General features: G+C 42.4%; 1 protein-coding gene across 7 annotated transcripts in view; it reads right to left on the bottom strand.

Annotated features, from left to right (window-relative positions):
- Window positions 1-6,762, bottom strand: part of ELF2 (E74 like ETS transcription factor 2) — a 34,949-nt gene extending 28,187 nt beyond the window's left edge. For 2 of the 7 annotated variants that reach the window (XM_064416526.1, XM_064416524.1), the window contains exons 1-2: window positions 6,607-6,762; window positions 842-1,047 (exon numbers count right to left, since the gene is read on the bottom strand). In XM_064416526.1, the coding sequence (XP_064272596.1) occupies window positions 842-922 (81 nt within the window). In that variant the 5' untranslated portion in view covers window positions 923-1,047; window positions 6,607-6,762. Of the gene's footprint in view, window positions 1-841; window positions 1,048-6,068; window positions 6,206-6,606 lie in introns of those variants that run through there. The other 5 variants (XM_064416527.1, XM_064416525.1, XM_064416531.1 and 2 more) reach the window with 5 other exon arrangements.
- Window positions 6,763-16,678: the final 9,916 nt, after the last annotated feature.

A 16,678-nucleotide genomic window follows, 5' to 3' on the forward strand; every position in this document is an offset into this window, starting at 1 on the left:
ATGATAACATTTTCAAATATTTTTAAAGGAAATTTTCTTCCAAAGCAAGAGATTAAAAGAATAACAGATAGTTATCAGCCGTTAGAGGGGGCTTTCTAAATCTCAAAATTTTCCCTGAGTTTAAGACAAATTCAAAGCACCAGACAGCTTAAGATATTAGAAAAGAGCACACTTTCTAATGAAGACACTGAGCTGTGGGAAGTGTTTCTCCTCCCTCTGCTTGATGAAAGGTAACAAAGGCTTTGACTACACACTGCAAGGTACCTACATCTGACCTGTGTCTTTCAAACGTGTTTTGGGTTAAATGCTTAAGTTATTACAGAAGAACTGACCACTTCAAAGCTTATAGGCTCATCTCTACTTATTTAAGGATCAAAATGTCTGTAAAAGCATATATAATCAGTTAGTGTTGCAGAAGTAGAACCATGCCAGACTATCTTTATTAAAAGCTACAGAAGAGTAGAATATATTTATTATTTGTTGATAAGAATGCAAAATACAATAAAATATCCTGTGCTGGCTAACTTGAAAAGAGTGTGTGTATTGTTCTTCTCAACTTGTTCTATACCTCACATCTGAGATCTTTAAAGAAAGCTTAGTATAGAATATAATTTTGTAAACCCAGTCTACAGTTGTACTGCTGACTTCAAAACTTCCTGCTTCCACTGCTGTGACAACAAATTCTTCTACTAAAAGATATTTGAAAAATGGCTGCAGTCTTCCTCCTTACACAACAATCTCAGATCCATTTCATCTGTTTTCACAGCAAGTTTACAGCGAAATTTTCTTTCAAATTAAGATAAAAGGTTTCAAAGTTTGATAGTAAATAAGTGCTATTTACGTTTCTAACCTCTTGATTTTTTATTTCATTGCTGTCAAACTCCAGGGCAGGGCCTCCATTGTCAATCACTACTGATGTCATGGTGCATCCCCCGAAGATTCTTTGAGAACTGTTATCTCTCTTGAAGATACTAATGCTGATAATTTTCAGGATATCAAAGGCTTGAATTCACAGTCCACTGCTCTTAAACAGCTAGGCAGAGGTTGCTGAAACACAAAATAATTTTAAGTTATTTGCATAATTTATACTCAAAAGTCTTCCAATGTTTATGAAATCTCTTGCATGCTGCATCTCTACATCAAAATAGGGCATCAGCAAACACTGAGATCAGTGCTTTATAACAAAAGACAGAATTTTAATAAAATCCATCCATCAGAAGGCTACAACAATCACTGAGGTCTGCAAGAAAACAGGACCGTCTAATACGCACTGAAGAAAGAAATCATCATCAGTACTCCAAAGGGGAAACGCAAAGAGTTCTGCTTTTTAATAGCAGGAAGCTGGTTTAAACTGGACTCATCCTGCACATTTAGGGAAATGCTTGTTTGGATTCATGCAGGATAACTGGGTGCCCAACACTAATAAAAATTACAAATGCTGATCTCTCCAGTCAGATGCAAACTAAGCAAGGAATAGGCATAAGATACTTTTCCAAAGAAAGAAAAAATATACACAATTTAGGAAAAAAAAGGCTTTTTTTGCTCACATAGGCAGTTCACTCTACATGACAAAGCACGACTCATACCTAACTATATTTAATTTGTAACAGCACAAACCACCCCCCACAAAGTTACTACTTTATTTTCCATTGTTCCACTTGTAAAACTAGCACCACTTTTTGATGAAGAAGAAACCTAAGACCTCCTCTGCTCCCCAAACAAGACTCAGGCTGAAAAGCCTTTAACAGGCATCTGCTGGAGCCATACACACCTGTCACCCTCCAGATCAGATTTTTTAGAACAAAAAGCATACTCCTTACCTATCCAAAAGTCTTTGAATTTAAAAACTATGTTAAGCAGAAAAACAATTGCTTATGAATACACTAAAATAATCAATCAGAAGAAAAAAAAATCCATTTTATTGCAAAACCTTTTCTTCTTCTACAGTTTTCCATTTATATACAGAATAGAAATATTGCCAATGACCCATAACCCAAAGTAGAAGTCCAAAGAAATTAAATTGCATTTTAATTTAGAAGCACAGACTTTCTAACCTGTTTCAAACATCAGCATTATTCCTGCAACTCAGACTTGCAGCTCAGTGAACATACAGTGCTTCATATGGTACCTCTGCTTAAGCACATCACAAAGCTGATTTCATTCTCATGCAGAATATTAAAGCCAACCAACAATCAATAATAATAAATATCAATGCAAATAAATCAAATACTAGACCACATCTACTGTATATTTATATTTGAGGTACGATAATCCCACACAGATGGCCAAGTAACTGCCAAACTGCATCAACTGAAAACACTCAAAACTGTTTACAAGATCAGGTTCTCTCAAAAACATGTTATTTCTGTCTCCTAGGTTACAAAAGGTTTCAATTACTTTTATGCTGATCTATCTCTACGTGAATCACCAATTTCCTATAAAAATGAAGTTAAGGCAACGCAGAAACATAAATAATAATCCTTATTTTCCAGTTGGGGCAGAAATCACAGTAAAGACCTTCCAGGGGAAAGAAAGTACACAGAAGAACATGTGAGATGCTAAATCTCAGCATTCATTAAAAAAACTGTATCTTCAGACTGAATATGTGGAATAGTCCATCAAGGTACTCAAAGTCTTTATATAATAGGATTTGAACTTCATACTGACGTTCAGTCAGCAATGTTTTCAAAACTCTGCCAGGGTAGAGAAAACAACAAGCCCACTCATCAGCAAGTGAGAAGGCAAAAGAGTTTCAGTTCAGTCTGGTTTGGAAGTTCTAAGTTAAAGCAGACACTCAAACACACCCACACACCTACATATATGTGAGACTCCCACAGACACAGCCCTTTCTCAATGAACCAGCACTTCCCTTCTTCCCTTTCCCTAAGGAGCATGTCTCAATGGAAGACTTTTTGCTTCTCTCTCGAATTTCAGCAGGACAATGAATCTACTCCCCATCCTCTCCATAGCAAGTCCCAACTCATTAGAGTCCTGTAAAAGGAAAATGCTGCCTGGTCACTTCCAGGAACCAGCTCAGAAATTCACATTTCCCGAGACTAAGCCAGCCAAAAAGGCCAAAAGACAATTAGACTCAGACTCTTAAAGTAAGAGATGATTCAGGTTTGAAAGAGACTAGGCTGTCCCCAGTGATACAATTAGCAAGCAGGTTCACAGAAGCTGGTTCAAAGTACAACTGGTTTTGAATTACAGGACAACCTGCAGAAAGAATAAAAATAAAAACAACAAAAATGCACACTACAAATTTCATTCCTCTCTGGATAGATGCTTACAGTAAAGCAAAATAGAGAATAACATCAGAGGAGAAAAAATAAATTTAACATTTCCAAAGGAAATTACCAAATCATGTTGTTACAGTTCTGACATCCACTCCTGTTCTTCCTGGTAATGGAAAATTCAGAGAAAATCTTGTTCTGAAACATTTGGAAAAACCCTTACAACCACAAAAACATCCTTGCTGTTATTTTTATACATATCTCATGGGAAAACAAAAATAAATCTACATGCTCCCATCACCAAATAATAAAAAACAAAACCCCAACCCAACAAAATATTCTGAATCTTAAATACTTTGCCCCAACGGCAAGAAGTTTCTAACTATTTACCACTACAAAACACACAACAAAGACTGAAATTTTTTATAACTTTCACTGGTCAAGACAATCAATTAGAGCAAGTCTTCAGAGGTTACAGGGCACTTGCAATAAAGGCTGCAAAATACCCGTTCATTCACATATTGAATAGTACATTTATCTGACCTACATTATGTATCCAAGTGTGTGCCTACAAGAAATCCAAACTGCTCTCGTATGTTTCTGACAGAAAGCTTAAAACCACTGCAAATCACAAGTGTGATGAACACGTCCCAGTAAAAACAGTATCTTAAGTTGATTCTCCTATGCATAACTACCTATCACATTAACAGGGAAGCAAACATGCAGCTCAACAGATTAAAAGATAATAACTGAAAAACAGTGTGGAAAGGATGGTAGAGAAGGTCATCTCTTCTAGGCCAGACTTCGAGTGAAGTTATTTAGGACTGATTTCAGAATAAAACTCTAAATATAAGTCTGCAAATAGTTTCAGCACACTTTCATTTTAACTATAAAAGAAACTAGGAAAAAAAAGCCCCTCAAAACACAATGCTTGAAAAAAGATGCCTAAAAACAAGAGAAACACACAGAAGTCTGGGCAGCAGTGAGCAGAGGCAGCTGCTCCTACAGCACTCGGAACAATCACAAGAGTACTTGGAACAACATCCCCCTTTTATGCCAGTCGCATCCTAAATCCTGACAAGAGATTTATGCAGATACCTACACAGATGCACCTGCAAGTGCAGGACTCCAGCTCACAGCAGCATCACATACAGCTGTTTTGTTGGTTTTTTTTTTTCCAAAACAGCCTTCTTTTGGTTTAATAAAAAAAAAAAAAAAAAGTTAAGAAAGTTGGCTTGAAAATTAAGTTAATTACACAAGCAGAAATTCATCGGCCAAGATCACCACAGAATCCCATTAAGAGGAACAAGGCTTCCTAAGGGCACTAAGGTGTTCTTTCATAGGTAGAACCTCAAATACAGCAGTAAATGCCACTATCAATGCTGATACACAGAAACCATGGCACACTCTGTAAAACATTTCACGCTGACTGAAACATCTTTTTAAAAGATGTTTTCCCAGATCATATTTACAGCTCTATCTGATTCACACAGGCACGTGAAGAAGACATAGCAAATTGGCTTTCTTTTTCTGAAACTCAACGAGTCTAAGAACTGAAAAATTAAGTTACTGAAAAAGCCATCTGAGCAGAAAAACCTCCTAAACTGCTTGCTAAAGTTTGTTGCACAGGTTATATCAAAATTAGGACACAAAGTAAATCTTTGCATCCATGAGGTCAGGGGAGCATGGAATCCATGCAGTTTACAGTACCTCACAATTTAGACCAAGCACTAAAATTTATAAAATACAAATCAAAATAGGGAATGTGCAAAGTAGTCCTAGCCACACAATACTTCTTAAATTTTCACAGAAAAAAGCAGTAAATTTATTCCTGAATGCACAGAAACTAATACACTGGATCAAATTAACGATGCATCAAATCCAGTAAAGCACTAGAAAACCTCCTCCCACACATGTATAATTTGATAATCTGAACACCCAAAGTTTGCTCTGAAACCTCAAAAGCCAAAGCTGATGAGCCCCAAAACATGTAAGCTTATAATCACTCAGAAACTATTAACGTTCTGCAAAAAGCTTTGTGGCTTCAGCAGGCTTCTTCTGGACCTTCCTGCATCTCATCCTCTTAGCAGGCTCTCTTCCTACTGCTCTCTATTTAAAGATACCCTGTAACCTTCTCTTCCCTCTGACAAAACTCTCACATACTTTCCCTTAACTGGTACCTCTCTTTCCAGCAAATTGATTGTTGGTCCTTAATAATCATTTCCACTCCCACACAAGCCAGAGCAGGGAGGAATTATTCATCACTTTACATAATAAAGCAGCAGAGACTATTAAATTAAATGGGGAGGATGTAGGTTTAAAAAACAAACCCCAACACACACTCCAAAAAGAAGCAGTGTGAAAAAATTCCATAATTAGTTTTGGTAGCATGTTCCAGAGATCAGAAACTTGTAAGATTTAAGTTAGATGGCTTTACGCAGGTAAAGTTGCTTATGAGACTATTGAACATAAAGATGTGAGTGACAGTCTAAACTTCAGGCACCTTCTGAACCAGACACTACTGAAACCTGCGATTAAGAGTATGTCACTGATGGAAGAACCATCCTTTTTCCAGCACCTTTCTGAGAGCACCTAACCCTGTCCACTGTAAGAGATGGCATGAGAGGAGAAGGAAGAGCAATAAGGACGCGATCCAGAACCTGTTTTTAAACTTGCAGTAAGAAGTTAAATAACAAAACAGAAGTCGCAAGAAAGGCAACAGTGACCAGCCATAAGGGAGGGAGCAGGCAGAATGAAAAACTGAATTATTCAAGTGGGGAGAGACAAGAAGGGGCACATCCAAAGAGGTAACAGATAAACACGAACTGGGCTCACCCAGCACGACGCTTTACAGCCGCGGTACAATGAGAAGTACGCCAGGCTCCCGCTGTTTACCGGCGGTGCGAGCAGCGCAGGGCGCACGGCGGTCTCGGCACGGGCGGAGCGATCACGCATGACAGCGAGTGTCCGGCACTCCCGGCCTGCCATGTTCTCCCGGCGCCCCGCGTAAACAAGGCGCTGCCCCTTGGCGCTGCCCCAGCCCAGCGCAGCCCGGCCGGGCCCGGGAGGCCACGCCGCCCCGGGCTGCCCGCACTGACAGCGCCGGCCGCCGCCCCTCCGCCGGAGCGGAGCGGACCCGCGGGCAGCGGCGCCGGGCCGAGCGGGGCTGCTCCGCCGCACCCGCGCGAAACCGAAAGTGCGGCTGCGGGGCCGGCGGGTGGGAGGCGCCGCCGGAGCGGCCCCGGCCCCGCCGCCTCGAGGCCGCACCCCGGCGGCGCCCCCCGAGCCCAGGCGGCCCCGCGGCCCCGCGGCAGGGCGGCCGCCGCCTGTCAGCGCCCGCCCGCCGCGGCGGGAGCCGGCACCGCGCCCTTACCGTGGCCGTGCGCTGGGAGGCCGCGTCCGCCGCCCGCCCGGGCCGGGAGCAGGAAGCGGCGGCGCCGCCCGGGCAGAGCCGGGCCGGGGCCGGGCCGGGCCGGGGCCGCCCCGCGCGGGAGGGGCGGGGGCGCCGCGCGCGACCTGCCCGGCCCGGCCCGGCCCCCCCGCCCCGCCGCCGCCGCCGCCGGGCGCGCGGGGGCGCTGCGGGCATGCGCGGCCGCTCCGCGCCTGCGCTGGGCTCGCGCGGGCCCGGCGGGGTGCGGAGCGTCCCTCACGCTGCCCTGCGCCCGGCGGGCGTGTCCCAAGCCGGGAGGAGCCCCTGCTCGGGACGCAGGGAGGAACGCGGCAGGGTGTCGCTGTGGCGGAGCAGGTGGCTGCGCGGCTCTGCTGCCGTGTGCCCGTGTGCGGCCAGCAGCGGAGCGCATCCTGTCGGGGCAGTGCTGGAGAGCCGCCCCCGGTTCTGCCCCGCCGGCTCTCGGAGCCACCAGTCCCATTCGTGGTGCGGCTTTTGTTGTTAGCGCGGTGCGAGGTGCGCTGTCAGACTCTGCTCACGAGGCGAGCGTGCACCGAGACCGCCTTGGGCCAGCCCGGTGTGAGGTTCTGAACGGAATCGGTATTTTACAAACACGGGGCTTCAGCCACTATGCCGTTCTTTGGCGTTTCACAGAAATAAACGGGAGAGCTTTAGCTGAAGAGGAGGCATTACGTTTTCATTACAGAGAGAAGGAAACCCCTACACTGCCAAGGAGATTTTCTGCACTGAAAAGCCGCTTGCTGTAAGGAGCTCTGGATGATAGTTTTGTCCGGACTGATTTGGGCCCCCTGTGCCTGTACCTTGCAAGGGTCCGATTGAAGGATCTTGCTCCTGACCAGAGCCCTGTGACACGCAGTTCAGTCACACGCCTGCTCCTCACCTCCATCTGCCTGCAAAAGCACCTCTGCTACAGCTCAGTGTCTGTCTCACTATCCACATCTCCCTTGGCTCTCTGCATCCCCTGCTGCACCAACTCTGATTTCCAGACTTCATGCCTTATGCATGTTACCACCTCTACTGCTCTGGCTCCTCTTCCTTGTACATTTGAACTGAATATGTCTTCCCTCTGCTTTTCAGGGCATCAGCTTCCTTTCCTAAGGAAATTAAATCTTTCAGGGGTCTTTAGGCTCTGGAGTCTGATTGACTTTTACAGGTTACACACAATTTTAGTTTTCCAGAAAAATAACATGGGCAGTTATTTTACTCAAGGATGGCACAGACATCTCCCTGAGGTTAAAGGTAGCCCTAAAAATACCAGTCCTGTGCCCTGAAGGATGGGAACACTAGTGATTCTTTTTTTCCAAAAACATGTCAGACATTACTAATAATAGATGGTGCTCCCAGCAGCCTCTCATGTAAGTGGCCACTACTGAGGTGTAAATTTAAATGAGCTGTGGCTTTGTAGTAAAGCACACATCATAGCAAAATTGAGCTTTTACCTCGCACTAAGGCTGCCAGATATGTAATAAGGCATACTCTTTGATGTTGTCAGTTACAGATTTTGCTCCTAGTTTATATTAACAAAAAACATTTAAGTTGTCTGCTCTTTGAAAGGTAAGAGGTATCACTTTTAGGTCTTTTGTTTGCCTTTAAAAACAAGACTCAAATTATATGGGGAAAAACATTATCATTTATTAGCAATATAGCTGACATCCATGTTGCTGCTAGAAATTACAGTATTCAGTGTTTGCACATTAGAAAATGTAATTATTTTAATAGTCAGCATGTAAATTGCTTCAAAAATATATCAAAGATGTAGAGTTAAAATTTCATTAATAGTGGATGATGGAAGACAGCAGATGACAATTATGAAATAAATGTGAGAAAAGAGCAAGTCAAGAGAAGGGTGGGGTATTGGGAGGAAAATATTAAATACTTCCTGGCAAAAATTGCCTTGTTAGACTGGAAACAATGGATGGGAATTTTAGCCCTCAATGACAGGTTATTTGCAGCCTGCGTTTTTGGGTGACTTTATGATGCTTGTATCCCTAATTGTCTGTTTTGTTTATATTGGATGTTAAGTTTTGCATTTTTAAGACTGGTTCCAAGAGCACAGCAGGGGAGAGAAGAAGCACACAGTTCATTATCAGAAACTGCACTTGCTCCCCCACATCCTTCTCCTGGACTGTGTTGTCTGCAGCAGGAGAGAGCTTTCCTTTGCTTTTAGTTAAGTTTTTAGCTAGCTGAGGCAGAGAAGTTCCCTAGACTGTGGTTTTTCTTTTTCCTAGAGCTGTTTAAACCTGCTCTAGACTGAAAACCTAGAAAAGCACTGGCAGCTCCACCTGTGGCCACTGGGCCAGGCCTGGGCTGCAGCATTTGCAGCACTGGAGGGACTGCTAACACACTGGGTAAGGCAAGCTGCAACCCACGCAAAGGACTTCCTGAGTTTGTCATCTCTTCAGATTGACAGGAGGTTTTATTGTTTAATATTGTTCATTTTTTGTGATGGTGAATGCTTTGTCTGTTAAATAAACAGGTTTTTCTTCCACTTTTCTCCAAGGAAATATTTTTTCCCAAGCCAGTTGGGGGAGGGGATGCTTAAATCTGCTTTCTAGAGGAACCTCTTTACAGGTTTTCTCCCAAATTTGCTGTAAATCAGGACAAATACATTTTTGGCACCCACCATGTGTCTTGAGAAAAAAAACCTGCGCTGATTGCATTTTAGTTGTACTTACTCTGTATTGGAATAAAGCAGTAAGCAGCCATGTTGCTTGAATTTGTGATGTCTCTCTGAGTGGAAGCCTTCACGTGTTTTTTGTCCCTAGGCTTTTTTGAGGTTTTGATACCTTTCTGGTCCCTAGTCTTATTTTCTTATCCAGAAATAGCTGCAGTATTGTCCCTAACACGCAGTTTTTACAGTAGAGGGGCACAGATTAGAATAGCTATTTTGCTAGGCTCAGTGATAATGATTTATAAAGAGTTACAGAGGTACTGGAGTCTGTTCAAGATATGTATGGTCTATAGTTTCTTCATCCTACCCTGCATCCTAGTTCCAGTAGCATGCTTTGGGAGTTTATTAGTAATTGTACCCAGTTTGTTGCACCCAGAAGAAGAGCAGGGGATGAGGTTTCCCAGCCTTTCCTTTCCTTCTTCTTTGAATCTGTTAAGTCTCTTTTTGAGAAAGTTCAGTTTCCCATGAATGTTAAAAGAGACCTTCCTGGTATTTAATCTGGTAAGCTTCCTTTGTATGGTCTGCAACTTCTCTAGAATGAGGACTGAGATGTCCAGAAGGGCTGATGAGACCCCTGACCCAGGCGTGGAAAATTCTGAGTCATGTGGAGAATGGGATGAACCCTGAAGGAATTTTCTGATCCCCTAGCCTGGGAATTTTCATGTGAACAAATTCAGAACCCCGACAAGGTACGGAAATACCTGAGAGACAGCTGCCATGATGACTTCAAAGAGAAAAAGATCATTGCAGTGAGCTGGGCCATAGCATATGCTTATTGCACACTGCTAGGTACTGTAGGGCAGACAGGGGCAGGGAGATAAATGAGCAAATACCCCAGTCACTGAGGCTGCTGAGCGCTGCTGTGCTGGACATGCTGGAACTCCAGTACGAGCTTGAGTGCAAGGCAGTGAAGTGGTGTGCCACCATTAACATTGCCAATGCATTTTTCTCCATTCCTCTGGCAGCAGAATGCAGACCTCAGTTTGCTTTCACGTGGAGGGGAGTGCAGTACACCTGGAACCGACAGCCCCAGGGCTGGAAGCACAATCCTACCATCTGCCATGGACCGATCCAGACTGCACTAGAAAAGGATGAGGCTCCAGAACATCTACATCATTGTGTGGGGAAACACAGCTGCAGAAGTGTTTGAGAAAGGAGAGAAAATAATCCAGATTCTCCTAAAAACCAGCTTCACAATCAAGAAGAGCAAAGTTAAATGACCTGCTTAAGAAATCCAGTTCCTGGGAGTAAAGTGGCAAAAGATGGACGGCACCAGATTCCCACTGATGTCATGAAAAAGATCACAGCAATGTCTCCACCAACCAACAAGGAGGAAACAAAAGGACTAAGGAGTTTGTTGCTGTGTGTTAGACTTTAAAATACAGCAGTTGCAGTATTTTAGAAAGAAAAAGAATCAGTGTGAAAGAGGGCTTTACCTCATTTTCACTTAGAAAATACATGGAATATATATGGCATGTTGCTTTTCTTAATTTGGAGGTAGCACAAAACACAATGTCCACTTCTTATACAGGGAAACTGTTTGGAAATTGTGAAGAAGAAATTCCATACAGAGGCTAACCACTTTATTTTCAATTGTTCTGGTTTAAAGAAAAAATACAAAATAATTGTCCTCAAGGACATTTCTGTTTTCTGTAGCATAATACATTGAAAACTACTTTTCATTTAGGAACAGCCAGGCTCTGCAATTCACGTTGACAGAGGCGAGTGAGGATATCTCAGAACTGGTATAGAACACAAGACTCTGGGAAGAGACATGCAGAAAGGCAGTGGGGTAGAAATCAAGCCAGTAAAGGTTTCTCATAAAGTAACAACTTCAGACACTTTAAAGTGTCCCTTTCTCTTTGTTTATAACCAGAACTGAGTCCTTTGTGTAACCTCCTGCTGCTGCCAATAGTAAGTGAAGAGAGGTGAGACTGACGTGATTTTGATTTCATAGAATTTCATTAATAATTTAAATGGTAGCAAAGACATTCACGTCCAGCCTCACTCTGTTCCCAGAGCAAGAACTGTCAAGCCTTGAACACTTAATCCCAGTTTGGCTCTATTCACTTCATAAGAGCCTCAGCACCGAACATGTTGCATTGGAAATTAGTCACTAAAACAGCAGAATAAAAGTATTTTTTGTATGATTTGGATTTTCTACAAACAACAAATAAAAACAAACAAACAAAAACACCAAAAACCTCAAACAAACAACAAAAAACAAGCAAACAAAAACTCAAGCCAATTTTCTTCAGTGGGAGAAAAACATATATTATGAATTTCTCCAGTATTTTTCAGCTCCAGAGTTTGGGGATAAGCAGCTCTTTCTCTGTCCCAGGTTTTAGTAATCTTACTCCCTTTGATTTACTGCCCTCTTCTGCTTGATGATGTGAGTTATCCAATGGTTAATTATGCTCAATTAGCCCTCACTGGATAATAACATTTCCCATTAACTAGTCAGAAAGAAGATAGCCTTATGCAGGAAGAAGGAAGCCAGGAAAAAAAAAGTCATCACATTATGGGGGAGTGATCAATGAACCTCCACGGGCCTCAGTAATTTAATTATATTACAGAGACAGAAAGAGAAAATACGATTTTCATACATATTACTGTCTCTCCTCTTCACTTCTCTATATTTCCCTCTTTAATTGGTTTGCATACCACAGTCAGTGCTGAACTAAGATAACACACAGGCAACTGAACTTCCTGAGATGAAACGCAGCAACTACAACAATTTTAACACTTTTCCTAGGGCACGCATATAATTTTTTGAAGCAGAGCTCACGCATATATTTTTTTTAAGATCTCCAAGTCATGAAGTCTTGTCAAAGTCTTGTCAATCAACTCCTTCTTTGCTGTCCAGTGGTGGAGATCACTTTCTTACATCTTGATTGGAGGTCAGGTGTTGCCACAGTAACAAGCTGACCTTCCCAAATGCCCCAACTACCCAGGCCACCCTATGATAACAATGCAAGGATGGGGGTAAAACGTAACTATAAATTTATAAAGCTTCTCTTAACATATCCATAATATTTGCCTTGTAGTTGTGAGAGTCAGCCATTGCATTACTCATCTATCACGCTCGGGACACCCTGTCAGCATCTGCTTGGCAGACAGAGCATGTGTGCAAGAGAGGGGGGCCGGACGAGCTGAACCCCCAGGTGAGACCCCACTCCTTCCAAGAAACAAACAAAAAAAAAAAAAGTCAGGGCTAATTATGTCACAGTTAAATGCTTTTTTGGGCTAAGACTCCTCCCATAGCCCGATTTCCCGGGCATTTTCTCCCAGGCATCCGGGGGCCTGTCCCACCACAAGGAGGGTGTCAGTAGGTTGGTCACTTGCTTGTGGCCTGTTCATGGAAGCTTTCTCTGCTCTGAGAAGAAAAAGTCCCCCCAGAGATAGGGCTTCCCACCATTTTCCAAAGCAGCTGCCTCTTTAGAGACTGTAATGTCAGCTGTCTCTTTCCCCCTCACGTGTCCCAGCTGCCTCTTGCATAAGGCTCCCCACAGCCCCTTTAGCATTTTCCACCCTGATGCCTTGAGAAGGCTGACCTAGAACAGAGACTAGACAGAGTTAAAGAATAAAGTCGGTATTTACCATGAGGCTTCAATAGATCCACCTTGGGCAGCACAAGAGCCCAGCCAGGGCTACAACCCAGGTGAACCCAAAATGGTCATGAAAATGGACAACTGGTCACGGGGTCTCACACTTCTGTAAGTTTTGGTCCATTAGCATATTGGAATTAATTGCCCAATTAATTCAGCCCATGAAGCTCCATCCTTCTTGTTTTTCTCTCTTCATTTTGTGATAAATGGATGTGATTCATGCTAACAAAATTGTAATTATATAAATATTTTGGGAAAATAATTGGAAAAGTATATGTGATTAGTGAAGCAAATGGGTTTCTTTGTAGATGATACATGTGGGAAACAGGATACAGGAGATCAGAATGGGCCTTGATGAACAAAACTTAGAAAGACTCCCAAGTCAAAGCTGGCATGTGTAAGACAACTCCCAGGACAGGATCAGCCTTGACATGAATAAAGTTGGGACAATTCCAGACAGGAAGTCTAAAATAATGGTCTTATCTATGAAATAATAAGGCTAAATGGAACATAGTGCTTACTTACGTAACACAAGACTTGGGGCGCATGCACAACTTGCCAGGTTATTCAGAGGGCAGCGAGGAAGACAGTGAGCCTTCCTCCAAAGAGACCACCAAAGAGCCAGAACACCCCTTAGCCACAGCAGGAGCATGCGCTACAGTGACATAAATTTCAAGAATCGGAAAAAGGAGGAGATTTATGGGAAAGTATTAATTAATATCTATTAGCATACAGTATATAAGTTGTGTTTGGATCCTTTTGTACATGAGGCAGGGTGGGAAGCCCTCCCCATACCCCAGCTGATCAGTTTTTGCTTATGCTTTATCCCAACCACTGCCAAATTTCTTTTTGTAACTACTGGATTATATTTGATTGTATTATTTTGTCTCAGTTAAAACTGCTGCTAAATTTTAAGTTTGTGGTTTATTAAATTAGACATATGGGACTTCATTTATAACAATTTCACCATTGTTTATGCTCTTGGGCCTGAGATCTGGACTGGCTGTCCTTCGTCCCCAGGAGAGCTTGGTCTTCACAGAGAACTCACTATCCCTGTATATGAAGCCCAGACCCACACACTAAAGCAGCACAGAATTTGAAAAATATAAAAGCTAAAACCTGAGGCATCAACCCCATGTCATAAAATGGATTTATAACATATATTGAGGCATAAATAAAGATTAAATTGGTTTCTCTCAGGAAACCACAAGCAAACCACGCTGTTTCAACACACTGTTTAATTACCTGTAGTTCAAGCAAGTAGCAGAAATAACTCCAGCATAGAAACCTACAGTTTTAGCCCTTTTCCCCCTCCAATAAAACTGGAGAAGACAAAATCTCCTGCACCATCCCAAATAAAGGAATAATGCCCAGGATGCAGGAGAATTCAATTACATCATGGTGATGCTTGATGCCTATTGCTTGGGAATGGAATTAACTTCCATCATCCTGCACAGCCTCCATTTTCTGTGAGCAGAGCAAGAAAGGCACACAACCAAGTAATGCCTTTCCCAAGAACAGAATTATCTGTGTCACAGCAGGGATGGCACTCCATGGAAATGTGCCAACCCATGGGGCAACACACAAAGTGAGCTGCAATGTCCTTTCACATAAAATTCCTTCTGTCCCTGTTTGTCCCCTCACCCTCCATGTGCCTCTGTCCTTTCAGCTCTCCTCTCCCTCTTTCCTAAACACCCACAGGGAGAAAACAGCACCTACAGTAGGTGATTGCAGCCACAAAAGTGCCATAGAGCTGCATCAGGTATTTCCTTATATGCTGCCAAACACTACAAGTAATTATTTTAGCCACTGATTTCCTCATCCATCACTCAGCTGGAACTGTGTGTTCCTCCCACCTGCCTGGTAAAGCAGAAGTTGGGGGGCTAATTGGCTCAAAATTTCTGACAGAAAAAGCCCGCCAGGTGTGGAAAAGAATCACAGCACATTCTTTGCTGGGTTGGAATTCTTTGGGGTTTTGTCTTTGTTTTGGGGTTTTTGTGGGGTTTTTTTTCTTTTCCAGAAAAACAGATTTAAAAAGTAGTAGCACAACAAAAGCCTGTTGCAGAGATATAAAAAATTTTGATTAAAGTATTTCACACTTGGATTTCCTAAGTGCTGAGTACAAGCCTGCAGTTTGAATTATGCTTTTTAGCAATTGTTTTATGTTTTGAAGAAGTAAATGAAAATAAAATTGAAATGCTGTACCTGTAGCAACACAGGCAAAAAGTAAACCTGAAATTGTGAGATGGACTTCATCATCTCCAGGATTCTCAGCTTTGTGAACAGCTGCCAGCAGCAACAGGCTGTCACCCTTCAGAGGGGCGAACTAGAGGGACTAATGGGCACTAGAGGGAGGTGAAAATCCCTGACAGCTGTTTTCACAGATGGTTGCTGACAGCAAAGGAGCAATGTGCAGTTTGGACCAATTCTGGAATCTCAAGCTTTTCCCTGACCTGTGAAATGTATTCTCAAGACCAATCTGATCTCCTTTAGTCTTGCATTATGTCTGTTCTCTGCTGTGGCATTGCTGACCTTAATGATCCTTCTCAACAGTATCTTTCAACATTTTCCATTGCAGCCTTTGTGTAGCAACTCAAAAATTCACTTTTTGAAAGTGAAGGACAGAAAAAATTTAATTTATCTGATATTCAGACTCCATACTAGTAAGACTGAATCAACAATGGCCAGACCTCTGTGAATTGCAAAATATCACTGTTGTTACTCTACGATATTCAAGTGCTGAAGCAGATCATACTGTGCTGCATGTCTTTCTTTTTTTAAAATTAAAAACCTAAACAAAACAAAAGCAAAAAAAGAGGAACTCTGGCATCTCTGGCATAAAGCACATATATGGGCTGTTTTGGGACTCTCACAATTTTTTGAAATGGAAAGGACGAAAAGCTTTGGAAACCATAGTTTGTGATTTAATCATTCAGGCAGCTGTTCCAGAGGGCTAACATATTTTGCCATGTACCAGAGCAGTTCCAGAGATAAAGAGCCATTCAGAAAAGACTACCATATCAGAAACCCTACTGTTAGATGCAGTTAAAATAGCTTCTTTTACTAGGAATTAGTGAAAATGACGAAATAGAACATTTACGTGCATACATCCATCACAGCATTTTTAATCTACAAGATAAATATAGACTCATATTCAATAAAATATCAGTCTAAGATTTTTATTCCAGTACTTTGGTCTACAGAAATTGCTTTTAATCACAGAGGCTTTATCCTTTAAGCAGAAGGCTGTGGTTTGTCTTCTTGAATCTTAGGTGTCTGCTTTTTCTTCTGCCTTATTCCTGTTATTCCTAAGTAGGTCCAGGAGAAACAGGCTATATTTTTTGTTGGAACACTATTATAATTTGCTTTATGATGGGGGAAGGAGCATGTGTTGCTTTGTCCTGTGGGTAGGAATATCTTAATGCAGTTGTTTCTCTTTCAACATTTTCCAAACTTCTGCTTGAAGAGAAAAGAGTCAGACACATCTTATGAAACACACTTTCTATATAAATAGTACATAATATACCTTATTTGGCTCTGGTTTAAAACCATTGCCAAACTTACTGTGAAGACACTCTGCCCAGAGGGAGGAGCCAAGCATTCCCAACTAGATATAATCTGAGATCCTGGGACAGCAAGACAGCTTCTCCACTGGATTTCCCAGAGGAACAGCTGCCCCTTCCACTGGATTTGCAGAGGAAGAATACACCCTTCTACAGGATCCCTGCTCCAAGAGAACCACCCCTGATACTCCAGG

This window comes from Passer domesticus, chromosome 4 (assembly GCF_036417665.1).
Source record: "Passer domesticus isolate bPasDom1 chromosome 4, bPasDom1.hap1, whole genome shotgun sequence".
Taxonomy (NCBI): Eukaryota; Metazoa; Chordata; class Aves; order Passeriformes; family Passeridae; genus Passer; species Passer domesticus.